The sequence below is a fragment of the Coregonus clupeaformis genome, unplaced genomic scaffold (assembly GCF_020615455.1).
Source record: "Coregonus clupeaformis isolate EN_2021a unplaced genomic scaffold, ASM2061545v1 scaf0091, whole genome shotgun sequence".
NCBI lineage: Eukaryota > Metazoa > Chordata > Actinopteri > Salmoniformes > Salmonidae > Coregonus > Coregonus clupeaformis.
In genome coordinates this window covers 628,374-646,064 of record NW_025533546.1, presented here as the reverse complement: position 1 = coordinate 646,064, position 17,691 = coordinate 628,374, and the positions used below count along the sequence as shown (strand labels likewise).

General features: G+C 42.7%; 1 protein-coding gene across 1 annotated transcript in view; it reads left to right on the top strand.

Annotated features, from left to right (window-relative positions):
- Positions 1 to 630: 630 nt before the first annotated feature.
- The window catches only part of LOC121579086 (cyclic nucleotide-gated cation channel beta-1-like), a 98,838-nt gene continuing 81,777 nt past the window's right edge, over positions 631 to 17,691 (top strand). Inside the window, exons 1-4 of the mRNA XM_041893367.2 lie at positions 631 to 699; positions 5,766 to 5,850; positions 5,949 to 5,988; positions 6,116 to 6,164. Coding sequence (XP_041749301.1) covers positions 5,767 to 5,850; positions 5,949 to 5,988; positions 6,116 to 6,164 — 173 coding nt within the window. The 5' untranslated portion in view covers positions 631 to 699; position 5,766. The remainder of the gene's footprint in view (positions 700 to 5,765; positions 5,851 to 5,948; positions 5,989 to 6,115; positions 6,165 to 17,691) is intronic.

Here is a 17,691-nt window from a genome sequence, read left to right as displayed (position 1 = left end):
CCGAATCAAAGAAATTGAGGACAAACAGAGGTAAATAGAGAGAAAGTGGTGGATAGAGTGTGGGTGGGCATGGGGTAAACAAATAATAGAGAGGGGGGGTTAGACAGGAATGTGGGTTAAATAATCCTTTTGACTCAGTGATGATAGCGAGTCATTGGGTCAGTACAGGGAGGAGACAAGACCCTTGAAAACACCTGTCAACACCAGAGGCCTGCGAGAGTGTGTAATGATTTCATAGTTTTCTTCCCCCAAATAGCATATCATAATGCTTACAAACAATAATAATAAAGCCTATGTGGGGCTTCTCCGGCTTCACTGGTTCTGTTGGATTGGTTATGGGATCCAGAATCCGGGATCTTGGTTCTTGGTTCTGGGTTCTCTAAGGTTCTCAAGGTAACAAATATTATTTGACAGGATAAAGGTTGTCTCGCCGAACCTTGATCTCCAGTTCTTCATGCAGACCCTTGTTCTGACCCTTTGGGTCTTCTCTGCTTCCTCTGAAATGTTCTCCAGGTTTCTGCGAGTTCTGCGGGCTAATCCCAGCCCCACCCTTTCAGCGGAGTAGCGAGTGATGTCCTTCAAGCGGCTAATCCCGTTAGCACAGCCTAGCTTCCTTTAATCCTCCCACATCGCCAAGCGCCCCGCAGCCTACACACTCTCACCGCTTCTGGGATGACGGGCCACTGATAAAACCCTCAGGTAAGTCCCAGCACCCTCACCCTTACAGAAGTCCCCCTATGCATCCTCAAACTGCTGTTAGACTCCTTACAAATCCCAAACTATAGGTAGACCAGTGGGCGAAAACCCTTGGTCAGCAGAGTTTTGTTCCAGGGCAGCACTAGTACACCTGATTCAGCTAATCAAGGTATTGAGGCCAAGGGTTGGTGATCGCTGGTGTAGACGTTATCTGTAGCATATCATACCGCTAACAAGAGACTACCACTAAAAAGAGACTGACTATAAACTAGACCAGCCTTTGTTATATGTTTGCTATGCAGTTGAAGTCGGAAGTTTACATACACTTAGGTTGGAGTCATTAAAACTCGTTTTTCAACCACTCCACAAATTTCTTGTTAACAAACTATAGTTTTGGCAAGTCGGTTAGGACATCAACTTTGTGCATGACACAAGTAATTTTTCCAACAATTGTTTACAGACAGATTATTTCACTTATAATTCACTGTATCACAATTCCAGTGGGTCAGAAGTTTAAATACACTAAGTTGACTGTGCCTTTAAACCGCTTGGAAAATTCCAGAAAATGATGTCATGGCTTTAGAAGCTTCTGATAGGCTAATTGACATCATTTGAGTCAATTGGAGGTGTACCTGTGGATGTATTTCAAGGCCTACCTTCAAACTCAGTGCCTCTTTTCTTGACATCATGGGAAAATCAAAAGAAATCAGCCAAGACCTCAGAAGAAAAGTTGTAGACCTCCACAAGTCTGGTTCATCCTTGGGAGCAATTTCCAAACGCCTGAAGGTACCACGTTCATCTGTACAAACAATAGTACGCAAGTATAAACACCATGGGACCACGCAGCCGTCATACCGCTCAGGAAGGAGACGCGTTCTGTCTCCTATAGATGAACATACTTTGGTGCGAAAAGTGATAATCAATCCCAGAACAACAGCAAAAGGACCTTGTGAAGATACTGGAGGAAACAGGTACAAAAGTATCTATGTCCACAGTAAAACGAGTCCTATATCGACATAACCTGAAAGGCCGCTCAGCAAGGAAGAAGCCACTGCTCCAAAACCACCATAAAAAAGCCAGACTACGGTTTGCAACTGCACATGGGGACAAAGATCGTACTTTTTTGAGAAATGTCCTCTGGTCTGATGAAACAAAAATAGAACTGTTTGGCCATAATGACCATCGTTATGGTTGGAGGAAAAAGGCGAGCTTGCAAGCCGAAGAACACCATCCCAACCGTGAAGCACGTGGGTGGCAGCATCATGCTGTGGGGGTGCTTTGCTGCAGGAGGGACTGGTGCACTTCACAAAATATATGGCATCATGAGGAAGGAAAATTATGTGGATATATTGAAGCAACATCTCAAGACATCAGTCAGGAAGTTAAAGCTTGGTCGCAAATGGGTCTTCCAAATGGACAATGACCCCAAGCATACTTCCAAAGTTGTGGCAAAATGGCTTAATGACAACAAAGTCAAGGTATTGGAATGGCCATCACAAAGCCCTGACCTCAATCCTATAGAAAATGTGTGGGCAGAACTGAAAAAGTTTGTACGAACAAGGAGGCCTACAAACCTGACTCAGTTACACCAGCTCTGTCAGGAGGAATGGGCCAAAATTCACCCAACTTATTGTGGGAAGTTTGTGGAAGGCTATGCGAAACATTTGACCCAAGTTAAACAACTTAAAGCAATGCTACCAAATACTAATTGAGTGTATGTAAACTTCTGACCCACTGGGAATGTGATGAAATAAATAAAAGCTGAAATAAATCATTCACTCTACTATTATTCTGACATTTCACATTCTTAAAATAAAGTGGTGATCCTAACTGACCTAAGACAGGAAAAGTTTACTAGGATTAAATGTCAGGAATTGTGAAAAACTGAGTTTAAATGTATTTGGCTAAGGTGTATGTAAACTTCCGATTTCAACTGTATGTATACATGTCTTCCAAATAGTATCTCCTAGCACTTGGTGGGTGTCCCCTCAGTGGTTCGTGGCAATTGTGTCTCTGTGGTATAGGCCCACAGTGTAGCTCTGTTTTTGTTTTAGCCCTTTGACGTGTATGATCACGTATTTGATCATTGTTGAGTTGTCCCTGCTGCGTACGATTTCAAATATGTGATTGGAACAGCAGCAACAGAACGTATGATGCAACAAACGCGTCTAAACAGTATTGTTGTCTGAACAGCATCTAAATATTGTTTTAACTGATGGAAAATAAAGGTCTTAAACTTTGTAAAAGATAAATGCAAACTTCATCATCCAAGCATCACACGGAACACATCCACAGCCAAACTCATTCCATAAACCAGTCTAAATAACAGTTTGCGCTGACAAAAAAAACTAAACATAAGTAAGCGACCTAACAGCTAGACTAGTTTACAATATACCACATCTCTGGTGAGCACAAGAGACTAATGTAATGTTGTTTAGAAAATAGATGCGTGTCAGCTAATCTAACAGCAGCTAAAATCTTTATGATGGAAGCTATGTTTGTTTATGTTTGACTTGGCGAAAACTCCCTAATCACAGAATGCCATTCACTATAAGACGCAAATAAACAAAGTCAAAGATGGCTGCGCTCATTGCCTGAAAAATATGAACTTAGTTTAGCCACTTTTCAGCATATTACAAATCGTTGATGTACTTGTTACAGTGTATACAAGAACCGGAGCACATGACTTGACAAGTCGTTTACCATTTTTGACAAATCACAAAGCAAATAAAAGGTTTTCACCTCACAGATCATCACACCAAATACAAGCCTACTGCCTAGCCTAACCGTAGCGCGAAAGGTAAACAGGGATGAAACTATTTTAAGGGGGTTTGTGGGGGGGGGGTGATTTCATTTGTTGGGGGTTTTCAAGTCCGTGGGGGGTAGAAATGGGGGAAGGTATCGTGGGGGGATATGATGCAGGAAATATTACTATGATGGGGGATTTATCAATAAATGGGGGGCAAACACAAGAGAAGTTTATACGCTAAATAAAAATAGAAACCCTGGAAAGGGGGGACTGAGCTGGCAACCCTGAGGTACCAAAGTTACAATCTGATGCCGTGTTCAAAACAACTGGGAACTTGGAAATCTCAGATTCCGACTTCAGTGCGTTCAAGACAACTGGCAACTCGGGAAAAACGAGCTCCGACTGGAAAAAATTTTTTTGAACGGTCATCCAATTCATCTTTGGACCATTAAAAATATTTTGAACTTACGCGTGAAAAGGTTAAGAAACACTGCTGTAGGGGATTGTTTCCTCACATGGGGCACCACCATATGTAGGGAATTGTACTCTCACGGGGCACCATTATGTAGGGAAATGTCCTCACAAACTCTACAATACTCATAGGCCTACTACAGAATTATATGCATATTAAATCAATAAAGCTATGATTTGTAGCATTATTTGGTTTAACTACTGTATTATGGCTATTTTTTTTTTTACCTTATGTGGTTCTTGGTGGGTGGATGTTTTCCAAAAGTAAACATCAAGACCGTCTGGTGTGCTATTTAGAGTGCTGTGTTAAGAGCTTCTTATCAAACATGTGGAAGGGTACCAAAACGTTTCTGCAGCATTGAAGGTTCCCAAGAACACAGTGGCCTCCATCATTCTTAAATGGAAGAAGTTGGGAACCACCAAGACTCTTCCTAGAGCTGGGCGCTCCGTCAAACTGAGCAATCGGGGGAGAAGGGCCTTGGTCAGGGAGGTGACCAAGAACCCGATGGTCACTCTGACAGAGCTCCAGAGTTCCTCTGTGGAGATGGGGGAACCTTCCGGAAGGACAACCATCTCTGCAGCACTCCATGAGAAACAAGATTCTCTGGTCAAGATTGAACTCTTTGGCCTGAATGCCAAGCATCACGTTTGGAGGAAACCAGGCACCGCTCATCACCTGGCCAATACCATCCCTAGGGTGAAGCATGGTGGTGGCAGCATCATGCTGTGGGGATGATTTTCAGCAGCAGGGACTGGGAGACTAGTCAGGATTGAGGGAAAGATGAACGGAGCAAAGTACAGAGAGAACCTTGATGAAAACGTGTTCCAGAGTGTTCAGGACCTCAAACTGGGGCAAAGGTTCACCTTCCAACGACCCTAAGCACACAGCCAAGAGAACGCAGGAGTGGCTTCGGGACAAGTCTCTGAATGTCCTTGAGTGGCCCAGCCAGAGCCCGGACTTGAACCCGATCGAACATCTCTGGAGAGACCTGAAAATAGCTGTGCAGTGATGCTCTCCATCCAACCTGACAGAGCTTGAGAGGATCTGCAGAGAAAAATGGGAGAAACTCCCAAAATACTGGTGTGCCAAGCTTGTAGCATCATATCCAATAATATTCTAGGCCTTAATCGCTGCCAAAGGTGTTTCAACAAAGTACTGAGTAAAGGGTCTGAATACTTATGTAAATGTGATATTCTTTTTTTAAATATAAATATATATATACAAACATGTTTTTGCTTTGTCATTATTGGGTGTTGTGTGTAGATTGATGAGGGGAAAAAACAATTAAATAAAACATTTTATAATGCTGTAACATAACAAAATGTGGAAAAAGTGAAGGGGTCTGAATACTTTCTGAATGCACTGTATATTCTTCAAGAATCAATGGGTACACATTAATTAATGTATAAATCCAAAATTGGATGTAGCTACTGCAGATTGCCCCTTTAACAAGTTATTTGTGTACTTGCCTGGTGGTTTACCTCAAGAGCCAGTGGTTTCATTGTTTGCGATTTTACCATGGGCGGCAGGTAGCTTAGTGGTTAAGAGCGTTGTGCCAGTAACCGAATGGTCGCTGGTTCTAATCCCCGAGCCGACTAGGTGAAAAATCTGTCGATATGCCCTTGAGCAAGGCACTTAACACTAATTGCTCCTGTAAGTCACTCTGGATAAGAGCGTCTGCTAAATGACGTCAATGTAAATGTAGTGGATTCACGTAAAGGTTTAGCACAGTTATCGTCACTTTGCAGGGCTTAATTTCATCAGCTTGATCTCTGTATGAAGACATAGGACATAGCACCTCATCTTGAGTTAACACACGTGTATGTAACCATTGTGTGTATGTTGCAGGATGTTCAGCTGGGTGGTGAAAGTGGTTCCCCAGCCTCCTGGGAAACTAGGAGATGAGGAGAAGACAAATGCCCCACCTGCCCCAGTAAGTCCCCCACAAGCGAGAGAAAGAAAAGAGGGGATTTTATCACCATTTAAATGTTCTATTATTCAAACTAATATATCTCTTTGTGTTTAAAACAGGTAAAACAAGTAACTTTCAAAGAAGAGAAGAAACAAGAAGGTAATAACTGATTTAAACCTAATCTATAAACAATTCCCTTTGTGTACTAAAGAAGTCAGTAAACTCATCTGTATCAGCAGCATAGAGGGACATCCGTCTCACACTGTTCTCTAATTATGATTGACAGCTCCAAAACTTGCCAAGGCTAAAGACGAGGAGGTCACCGAGGAGAATGGGTGAGTGTATCTATGGCCGGAATTCAATATGTAGTTTGTCAATGCTCACCAACAGAGAAAGGGAGGGGATCTTTCAACATTGATTTGACACTATTTCTTTCTGTATTGTATTGCTTTGGCAACATCGATTTCCCCTCTCTTGCCAATGAAGCTAATTTAAATTTCAGAGAGGGAGAGAGAGAGTTCCATATCACCCAGTGACCTAGTTGGCTGTGGGCACATATGGTATGCCAGGATGACAGAGAGGATCAGAGTGATCAGACCAGGATCAGAGGAAATCCTATAGTGGAATGCCATTGAGCCCATATAATGCGTTGCTCTTTACAGTACTGGACTATAATATAGAATTCCAGTAGCTAACTAACATTTATGCTCTAAATTTACATCAATTATTTAGAGTGTACAGACATCATCCTCTCTCTACACTCACACACACTTGCACGCAACCCCCCCCATGCCCGATGACCTGCCCCTTTACCCTCCCACTCGCCAAGTGCCTTTTTCGGTGGTGGTATTATTATTAGTTTTTTATAAAGTTTTTGTCGTTGTTGTTCTGAACCCGCTGCCCCCAAGTCGTTGTGACGTTGTCAAGTTCGCCACCTCTGACCTCGACCATATCCTTTGGTCTGCCCTGTACAGAGCTCGCATGCGCCCGGTTGTGCCTTTTTCCCAGCCTGCTCTGTACTGAGATTGTGCACGCCCGGTATCCAAACATACATGGCTTGAGATGCGGTCACCGGTCGAGTGTGTGTACCTAGTTAAAATATCAACAGTACTGCTACAGCAGCATAGCATTTGATTAACACTTGGTAACGCTTGATTTGATTTACATCATCGCCCTCCTGCAGCTTGCCTGTCTATGCATGTTTGTCACAACCCACGTTTTGACAAATGAATGAGAACTGCCTGCATGCCCATTTGATCGATTCCAACTGCATTTGGTATTTGGTATTTTATTAGGATCCCCATTAGCTGTTGTAAAAGCAGCAGCTACTCTTCCTGGGGTCCACACAAAACATGAAACATGACATAATACACAACATTAATAGACAAGAACAGCTCAAGGAAAGAACTACATAAATATGTATTTTTTTTACAAAAGGCACTATCTAGGTCAAATAGGGGAGAGGCGTTGTGCCGTGAGGTGTTGCTTAATCTGTTTTTTTTAAACCAGGTTTGCTGTTCACTTGAGCAATATGAGATGAAACGGAGTTCCATGCAATAATGGCTCTATATAATACTGTACGCTTTCTTGAATTTGTTCTGGATTTGGGGACTGTGAAAAGACCCCTGGTGGCATGTCTGTTGGGGTAAGTGTGTGTGTCAGAGCTGTGTGTAAGTTGACTATGCAAACAATTTGTTTCTTATAAAAATAATAAACAATAATGTTTCTTCTAAAAATAAAAAGTGATGCAGTCAGTCTCTCCTCAACTCTTAACCAAGAGATACTGGCATGCATAGTATTTATATCAGCCCTCTGATTACAATGAAGTACAAGACGTGCCACTCTGTTCTTGGCCAGCTGCAGCTTTACTAGGTCTTTCCTTGCAGCACTCGACCACAGAGCATCTCTTTATTACAGACAGACCTCTCCCCATCTTTACAACCATTGAATCTATATGTTTTTACCATGACAGTTTACAATCTACGGTAACGCCAAGTAATTTAGTCTCCTCAACTTGTTCAACAGCCACACCATTCATTACCAGATTCAGCTGAGGTCTAGAACTTAGGGAATGATTTGTACCAAATACAATGCTCTTAGTTTTAGAGATGTTCAGGACCAGTTTATGACTGGCCACCCATTCCAAAACGGACTGCAACTCTTTGTTAAGGGTTTCAGTGACTTCATTAGCTGTGGTTACTGATGTGTATATGGTTGAATCATCAGCATACATGGACACACATGCTTTGTTTAATGTCAGTGGCAGGTCATTGGTAAAAATAGAAAAGAGTAGAGGGCCTAGAGAGCTGCCCTGCGATACACCACACTTTACATATTTGACATTAGAGAAGCTTCCATTAAAGAAAACCCTTTGAGTTATATTAGATAGATAGCTCTGAATCCACGATATGGCAGAAGTTGAAAAGCCATAATACATACGTTTTTTCAACAACAGGTTATGGTCAATAATATAAAATGCTGCACTGAAATCTAACAGTACAGCTCCCACAATCTTCTTATTATCAATTTCTTTCAACCAATCATCAGTCATTTGTGTTAGTACAGTACATGATGACTGGCCTTCTCTATAAGCATGCTGAAAGTCTGTTGTTAATTTGTTTACAGAGAAATAGCATTGTATTTGGTCATTTTTTTTCCAACAGTTTGCTAAGAGCTGCAACAGTTTGATAAGAGCTGGCAGCAAGTTTATAGGTCTGCTGTTAGAACCAGTAAAGGCCGCTTTAACAATGTTGGGTAGCGGAATTACTTTGGCTTCCTTCAAGACTTTCCTCTAGGCTCAGATATGACAGATAGGAGTGGCTATAGAGTCTGCTACAATCCTCAGTAGCTTTCCATCTAAGTTGTCAATGCCAGAAGGTTTGTCATTATTGATCGATAACAAAAAAAAATCCACCTCTCCCACACTAACTTTACAAAGTTCAAACTTGCAATACTTTTCTTTCATTATTTCTTTTTTTATGCATGAATACGATGGCTCACTGTTCGTTGTTGGCATTTCCTGCCTATGTTTGCCCACTTTGCCAATTAAGTAATCATTAAAACAATTGACAACATCAAATGGTTTTGTGATGAATAAGCCATCTGATTCGATGAATGATGGAGTTGAATTTGTCTTTCTGCCCATAATTTCATTTAAAGGACTCCAAATATTTTATATAATTGATCTTGGCTTCATAATACAGTTTTTTTTCTTTTTGTTCAGATTAGTCACATAATTTCTCAATTTGCATTAAGTCAGCCAGTCAGATGTGCAGCCAGACTTATTAGCCACTCCTTTTGCCCCATCTCTTTCAACCATACAGTTTTTCAATTCCTCATCAATCCATGGAGCCTTAACTGTTCTAGCAGTCAGTTTCTTAACAGGTGCATGTTTATCAATAATTGGAAGAAGCAATTTCATAAATTAATCAAGTGCAGCGTCTGGATGCTCCTTATTAATCACATCAGACCAACAAATATTTTTAACATCATCAACATAAGAGTCACAGCAAAATCTTTGTATGATCTCTTATACACTATTTTAGGCCCAGCTTTTGGAACTTTGGCTTTCCTGGATATAGCCACTGCATCCAATGGGTACGGATACAGCTTTAGAACAAAGTTCTACAGTATTAGTAAAAATGTGATCGATACATGTGGATGATCTTGTTCCTGTAGTGTTTGTAAACACCCTGGTAGGTTGATGAATACTGACTGTCAGCACTTGATGGCCTAAAGCAAGTGAACCTGCAACCACAACACTTCAATAACACTTGACATAAGATCTTCTCTAAGCATTACAGGGATATGGCTCTGAATATATACAGCAACACCTCCCCCATAAGCATTTCTGTCTCTTCTATAGATGTTATATCCTTGTATTGCTACTGCTGTATCATCAAATTAAATATCTAAGTGAGTCTCAGAAATGGCTAATATATAAAAGGGAAAGGGAAAGGGGGATACCTAGTCAGTTGTACAACTGAATGCATTCAACTGAAGTGTGTCTTCCGCATTTAACCCAACCCCTCTGAATCAGAGAGGTGCGGGGGCTGCCTTAATTGACATCCACGTCATCGGTGCCCGGGGAACAGTGAATGTTATCTTATGTTAGCAAGTTATTGATTTCATGAACCTTATTTCTAAGGCTACATATATTAATATGGGCTATTTTCAGCCCTTTCCTGGGTAGCTTATCAGAGATAGACATAATATGGAAAAGAGCAAACAAAGCAAGAGAAAAAAATATACATTCAGCAGACCATTAATCAATTGGTGTGTGTGTGTGTGTGCTGCGTGGTTGAAGCTACGAACCCATAGGCTTGGCGCTCTCATCCCTTCCAGGCTTCTGGGAGGGAGGGTGGACAATGAGCTTGTTATAGTGGATGCAAGCAATGTCCCCATGTGCTCTGGCAGCTTTCATGGCTGGGATAAGTTCTTTCCTCTTCTGGCGCACAGCTTCAGGATAGTTGAGGAAGATATACGTTCCTCTCAAGTTCTTGGCTCTTTCCAGAACAGCTACCTTGTCCTTGAACCTCAGGAACTTGACCACTATCGGCCTTGGCCTTTCACCTGGGCCGGTGGTGGATTTTCCAGTCCTGTGGGTGTGCTCCACCTCAATCTTCCTGTAGTCCATCTTCAATTTCTCAGAGATCATTTCCCTCACTTTGTCCTCAGACTCCGTCCAGGAGTGTGGAGACTCTGCAATTCCGTCCACAACCATGTTGTTCTGCCTTGATTGTCCCTCGAGATGTATCCGTCATTGTTATCATGGATTCACACACAGAACTGATGTCCTCTCTCAATGACTTACAGATTGCTGTCATCTTGCCGTTCTCCTGTTTCAACTCATCGAGCTGACCCTGGTAGAACTGCAAACTGTTCTTCAGATCCTGGACCTCTCTGGTCAGGTCATCTATTATTTTATTAGTTGAATCCACCAGTATTTGAACAAAACACTTGAAGCTACAGTGGGGAGAACAAGTATTTGATACACTGCCGATTGTGCAGGTTTTCCTACTTACAAAGCATGTAGAGGTCTGTATTTTGTCTGTAATGTCATTTTTATCATAGGTACACTTCAACTGTGAGAGACGGAATCTAAAACAAAAATCCAGAAAATCACATTGTATGATTTTTAAGTAATTAATTTGCATTTTATTGCATGACATAAGTATTTGATACATCAGAAAAGCAGAACTTAATATTTGGTACAGAAACCTTTGTTTGCAATTACAGAGATCATACGTTTCCTGTAGGTCTTGACCAGGTTTGCACACACTGCAGCAGGGATTTTGGCCCACTCCTCCATACAGACCTTCTCCAGATCCTTCAGGTTTCGGGGCTGTCTCTGGGCAATACGGACTTTCAGCTCCCTCCAAAGATTTTCTATTGGGTTCAGGTCTGGAGACTGGCTAGGCCACTCCAGGACCTTGAGATGCTTCTTACGAGCCACTCCTTAGTTGCCCTGGCTGTGTGTTTCGGGTCGTTGTCATGCTGGAAGACCCAGTCACAACCCATCTTCAATGCTCTCACTGAGGGAAGGAGGTTGTTGGCCAAGATCACGCGATACATGGCCCCATCCATCCTCCCCTCAATACGGTGCAGTCGTCCTGTCCCCTTTGCAGAAAAGCATCCCCAAAGAATGATGTTTCCACCTCCATGCTTCACGGTTGGAATGGTGTTCTTGGGGTTGTGCTCATCCTTCTTCTTCCTCCAAACACGGCGAGTGGAGTTTAGACCAAAAAGCTATATTTTTGTCTCATCAGACCACATGACCTTCTCCCATTCCTCCTCTGGATCATCCAGATGGTCATTGGCAAACTTCAGACGGGCCTGGACATGCGCTGGCTTGAGCAGGGGGACCTTGCGTGCGCTGCAGGATTTTAATCCATGACGGCGTAGTGTGTTACTAATGGTTTTCTTTGAGACTGTGGTCCCAGCTCTCTTCAGGTCATTGACCAGGTCCTGCCGTGTAGTTCTGGGCTGATCCCTCACCTTCCTCATGACCGAGGGTGATTGACCGTCATCTTGAACTTCTTCCATTTTCTAATAATTGCGCAAACAGTTGTTGCCTTCTCACCAAGCTGCTTGCCTATTGTCCTGTAGCCCATCCCAGCCTTGTGCAGGTCTACAATTTTATCCCTGATGTCCTTACACAGCTCTCTGGTCTTGGCCATTGTGGAGAGGTTGGAGTCTGTTTGATTGAGTGTGTGGACAGGTGTCTTTTATACAGGTAACGAGTTCAAACAGGTGCAGTTAATACAGGTAATGAGTGGAGAACAGGAGGGCTTCTTAAAGAAAAACGAACAGGTCTGTGAGAGCCGGAATTCTTACTGGTTGGTAGGTGATCAAATACTTATGTCATGCAATAAAATGCAAATTAATTACTTAAAAATCATACAATGTGATTTTCTGTTGAAGTGTACCTATGATAAAAATTACAGACGTCTACATGCTTTGTAAGTAGGAAAACCTGCAAAATCGGCAGTGTATCAAATACTTGTTCTCCCCACTGTATGTTCTTGTTGTTGTAACAACTGCTCGTAGAACTCTTTTTGTTTGTTTAAAAGATCCTTCACCTGTGATAGAGAGACACCCCTGTCCTCAACGGTACTCCTGCCGGCTTTGGTTTTTGTCATGGTAGCTAGCAACGCAGGTTACACTGTTACTCCTCGCAGTTCCAGATGGCATGTCACAGGGAAGATTGAAAACTACAAACAGCAGGGATCTAGACAGCCACAAACCCGGGACAATCCGCGGTCCCAGCCACAATGGCTAACCGTGTTGCGGGTTGCATTTCATTGACAACTAAGAAATATGTATGCTAACTGTGGATAACAGTCATTCAAGTTCAGCATAGTTAACTAGCTAGCAAAGTGATTCACATTTCTTGCTAGCTAACCAAATGACACCTGCATCTCTAGCTGTAGCCAACAAAAAACAATACGAGGAAAAAAAGTTGGCCACTCACCCACTCGTTCAATGACATGACATCTTTCAAGAAGCTAGCTAAGGTTAGGCTCCGTGTTTTTAGCTTGCTAAATGAATAGCTACATAAATAGATATGTTAGCCTATTAGCCACGTTATGACTGAATTGTGATCATTGCCCTTGCTAGTTTGATTGTATTGACACTCCCAACCTTAGTTACATTCGTCCATTTTGGTCCAAAATATTGAGTCATTGAAATTGAAAAGTGCATCCTGAAAGGGTGGAGGCAGCAAACCAGGCCAGCTGTGATTTACAACCTGATAGCAATATTTTTTAGACTACCTGTCACGACCCGGTGCGAGAAACAGTCACTAATAATTGTCAGAACCCAGAAGATGAGGCAGACACAGCTGTACTGGAGATGGTGGTTTAATTAAAAAACAAAATCTTCAGGCAAAGAAACTAAATCCACAATGTCCAAAAATAAAGCCAAGAGGCACAAAGAGGAAAACCTCCAAAAAACAAAAGAAACTCCACAAAGTGGTAAAAAACAGCAGGGAAAAACAAACCTCAAAAGACTACTCAAACAAAACACAAGAACTAAACCAGAGAACCTCTGGAAAATCCCACCAGAGAAATATCTATATAAAACAAGGCTTGGGCTGGGGCTGGGTGCTAACTTACAAACACTGAGCAAGGAACTGAGGAACACACAGGGTTTAAATACTAACAAGGGAATGACCTACAGGTGCAAACAATAATTAGAGCAAGAAAAACAAAAGGTACAAAAAAGGTGCAATGGGGACATCTAGTGACCAAAACCCGAACAGTCATGGCCAAAACCTGACACTACCAAGAAATGTATTAATGAATTATAGTTATTATGCATTGAACTGCATCTATTTTTTTTCTATTTTTTTTCTATTCTGCCAACAATGCTTTACTCTACGTCATGGAATGTTTTTGTCAAATAGAACCTATTTTTAAAACCTCTTATAAAGTTGGTTTTGTAGCATAAACTGGGAATTTGATATGTTTTACTGCTATTATGATTGTCTGTTTGTTTCATATCTGCAAAGTAGTTAAAACACTGTCAGTTCCACTTTAAGAGCCTTGAAGATGAATCACAATCAGTAAAAACAAATATTGAGCTAGCTAACTAGCAGTTTAACATCAATCATCAACATCAATGATCAGCTGATAGCCTACCCTCTTTCCTGATGTCAATCATGTCTTTAGGAGTCACTATAACTATACTGAATAAAAATATAAACGCAACATGGAACGATTTCAAAGATTATACTGAGTTACAGTTCATATAAGGAAATCAGTCAATTGAAATAAATTCATTAGTCCCTAATCTATGGATTTCACATGACTGGGCAGGGGCGCAGCCCACCCACTGGGGAGCCAGTCCCAGCCAATCAGAATGAGTTTTTCCCCACAAAAGGGCTTTATTACTTGCTATTAGCCACAGCTAGCAGTGTTTCACCCAGAACATTTGATTTTTTTCCGCGGGATTAATTTTAATCACTGGACTTTGATCACCGGATATTCGGCCAGTCAGCACTGCGCGTTATCGACCCAGAACATATCAGTTTTTCCGCCCGGAATCACTGGACCTTTAACTCCGATTCTTCGCTACCAGCTGGCTACAACAAAACGGACGTAGCACTCGCCAGCCGTGGCCTCTTACTCACTAGCACTTCACCACCGGACCTTATGATAACTCAGTTATACAGCTGATATCTGCTGGACTGTTCCTTTTACGGTACTACATCCTGTTTATGTTTAGCCTCAGCCCAAACATGGTTAGTTTATTGTTGTTTCGGTTATTTCTAATTGTACTATATCACTGTAGACCCCCAGCCTAGCTAAACCTGCCTTAGTTAGCTCTTTTGTCCCTCCACCCATACACTCAGAGACCGACTCAATTGATGCCTCTAGAGATACTATCTCTTTCAGTGTTACCCAACGCTTAGGTTTACCTCCACTTTACTCATATCCTTCCATATCCTTGTCTGTACATAATGCCCTGAATCTTTTCTATAACACCCGGAAATCTGCCCCCCTTTATTCTATGTACCCAACGCACTAGAAGACCAGTTCTTAAAGCCTTTAGCCGTATCCTTATTCTAGTCCTCCTCTGTTCCTCTGGTGATGTAGAGGCTAACCCAGGCCCTGTAGCCCCCAGTATCACTCCTACTCCCCAGGAGCTATCATTTGTTGACTTCTGTAATCGCAAAAGTATTGGTTTCTTGCACATAAATATCAGAAGTCTACTTCCTAAGTTTGAGTTATTCACTGCGTTAGCACACTCTGCCAACCCTGATGTTCTAGCAGTGTCTGAATCCTGGCTCAGGAAGGCCACCAAAAATTCTGAAATTTCCATCCCCAACTATAACATTTTCCGTCTAGATAGAACTGCCAAAGGGGGTGGAGTTGCAATCTACTGTAGAGATAGCCTGCAGAGCTCTATCATACTATCCAGGTCTGTGCCCAAACAGTTTGAGCTTCTACTTCTAAAAATCCACCTTTCCAGAAATAAGTCTCTCACTGTTGCCGCTTGCTACAGACCCCCCTCAGCCCCCAGCTGTGCCCTGGACACCATATGTGAATTGATTGCCCCCCATTTATCCTCTGAGTTTGTACTGCTTGGTGACCTAAATTGGGATATGCTTAATACCCCAGCCATCCTACAATCCAAGCTAGATGCCCTCAACCTCACGCAAATTATCAATGAACCTACCAGGTACAACCCTAAATCCTTAAACATGGGTACCCTCATAGATATCATCCTGACTAACATACCCTCTAAATACACCTCAGCTGTCTTCAACCAGGATCTCAGCGATCACTGCCTTATTGCCTGCGTCCGTAACGGGTCCGCGGTCAAACAACCACCCCTCATCACTGTCAAACGCTCCCTAAAACACTTTAGCGAGGAGGCCTTCCTAATTGACCTGGCCCAGGTATCCTGGATGGATATAGATCTCATTCCGTCAGTAGAGGATGCCTGGTTGTTCCTTAAAAGTAATTTCCTCTCAATCTTAAATAAACATGCCCCATTCAAAAAATACAGAACTAAGAACCGATATAGCCCCTGGTTCTCCTCAGACTTGACTGCCCTTGACCAGCACAAAAACATCCTGTGGCGTACAGCATTAGCATCAAAAGCCCCGCGATATGCAACTTTTCAGGGAAGTTAGGAACCAATATACACAAGCAGTCAGGAAAGCAAAGGCTAACTTTTTCAAACAGAAATTTGCATCCTGTAGCACTAACTCCAAAAAGTTTTGGGACACTGTAAAGTACATGGAGAATAAGAGCACTTCCTCCCAGCTGCCCACTGCACTGAGGCTAGGAAACACTATCTCCACCGATAAATCTACAATAATCGAGAATTTCAACAAGCATTTTGCTACAGCTGGCCATGCTTTCCATCTGGCTACCACTAACCCGGCCACCAACTCTGCACCCTCTGCTGCAACTTGCCCATGCCCCCCGCTTCTCCTTCACACAAATTCAGACAGCTGATGTTTTGAAAGCGCTGCAAAATCTGGACCCCCTACAAATCAGCTGGGCTAGACAATCTGGACCCTTTCTTCCTAAAACTAGCCGCGAAATTGTCCGCAACCCCTATTACTAGTCTGTTCAACCTCTCTTTCATAACGTCTGAGATCCCCAGAGATTGGAAAGCTGCCACGGTCATCCCCCTCTTCAAAGGGGGTGACACTCTAGATCCAAACTGCTACAGACCTATATCCATCCTGCCCTGCCTTTCGAAAGTATTCAAAGCCAAGTTAATAAACAGATCATCGACCATTTCGAATACCACCGTACCTTCTCCGCTATGCAATCCGGTTTCCGAGCTGGTCACGGGTGCACTTCAGCCACGCTCAAGGTCCTAAACGATATTATAACCGCGATTGATAATAGACAGTACTGTGCAGCCGTCTTCATCGACCTGGCCAAGGCTTTCGACTCTGTCAACCACCGCATTCTTATTGGCAGACTAAATAGCCTTGGTTTCTCAAATGACTGCCTCGCCTGGTTCACCAACTACTTCTCAGATAGAGTTCAGTGTGTCAAATCGGAGGGCCTGTTGTCTGGACCTATGGCAGTCTCTATGGGGGTGCCACAGGGTTCAATTCTTGGGCCGACACTTTTCTCCGTGTATATCAATGATGTCGCTCTTGCTGCTGGTGACTCTCAGATCCACCTCTACGCAGACGACACCATTTTGTATACATCTGGCCCTTCATTGGACACTGTGTTAACAAACCTCCAAACGAGCTTCAATGCCATACAACAATCCTTCAGTAGCCTTCAACTGCTCTTAAACACTAGTAAAACTAAATGCATGCTTTTCAATCGAACGCTGCTAGCACCCGCCCACCCGACTAGAATCACCACTCTCGACGGGTCTGACCTAGAGTATGTGGACAACTACAAATATCTAGGTGTCTGGTTAGACTGTAAACTCAACTTCCAGACTCACATAAAGAATCTCCAATCCAAAGTTAAATCTAGAATCGGCTTCCTATTTCGCAACAAAGCCTCCTTCACTCATGCTGCCAAACATGCCCTCGTAAAACTGACTATCCTACCGATCCTTGACTTCGGCGATGTCATTTATAAAATAGCCTCCAACACTCTACTCAGCAAATTGGATGTAGTCTATCACAGTGCCATCCGTTTTGTCTCCAAAGCCCCATACACTACCCACCACTGTGACCTGTACGCTCTTGTTGGCTGGTCCTCACTACATGTTCGTTGTCAAACCCACTGGCTCCAGGCCATCTATAAATCACTGCTAGGCAAATCCCCGCCTTATCTTAGCTCATTGGTCACCATAGCAGCACCCACCCGTAGTCTGCGCTCCAGCAGGTATATCTCACTGGTCATTCCCAAAGCCAACACCTCCTTT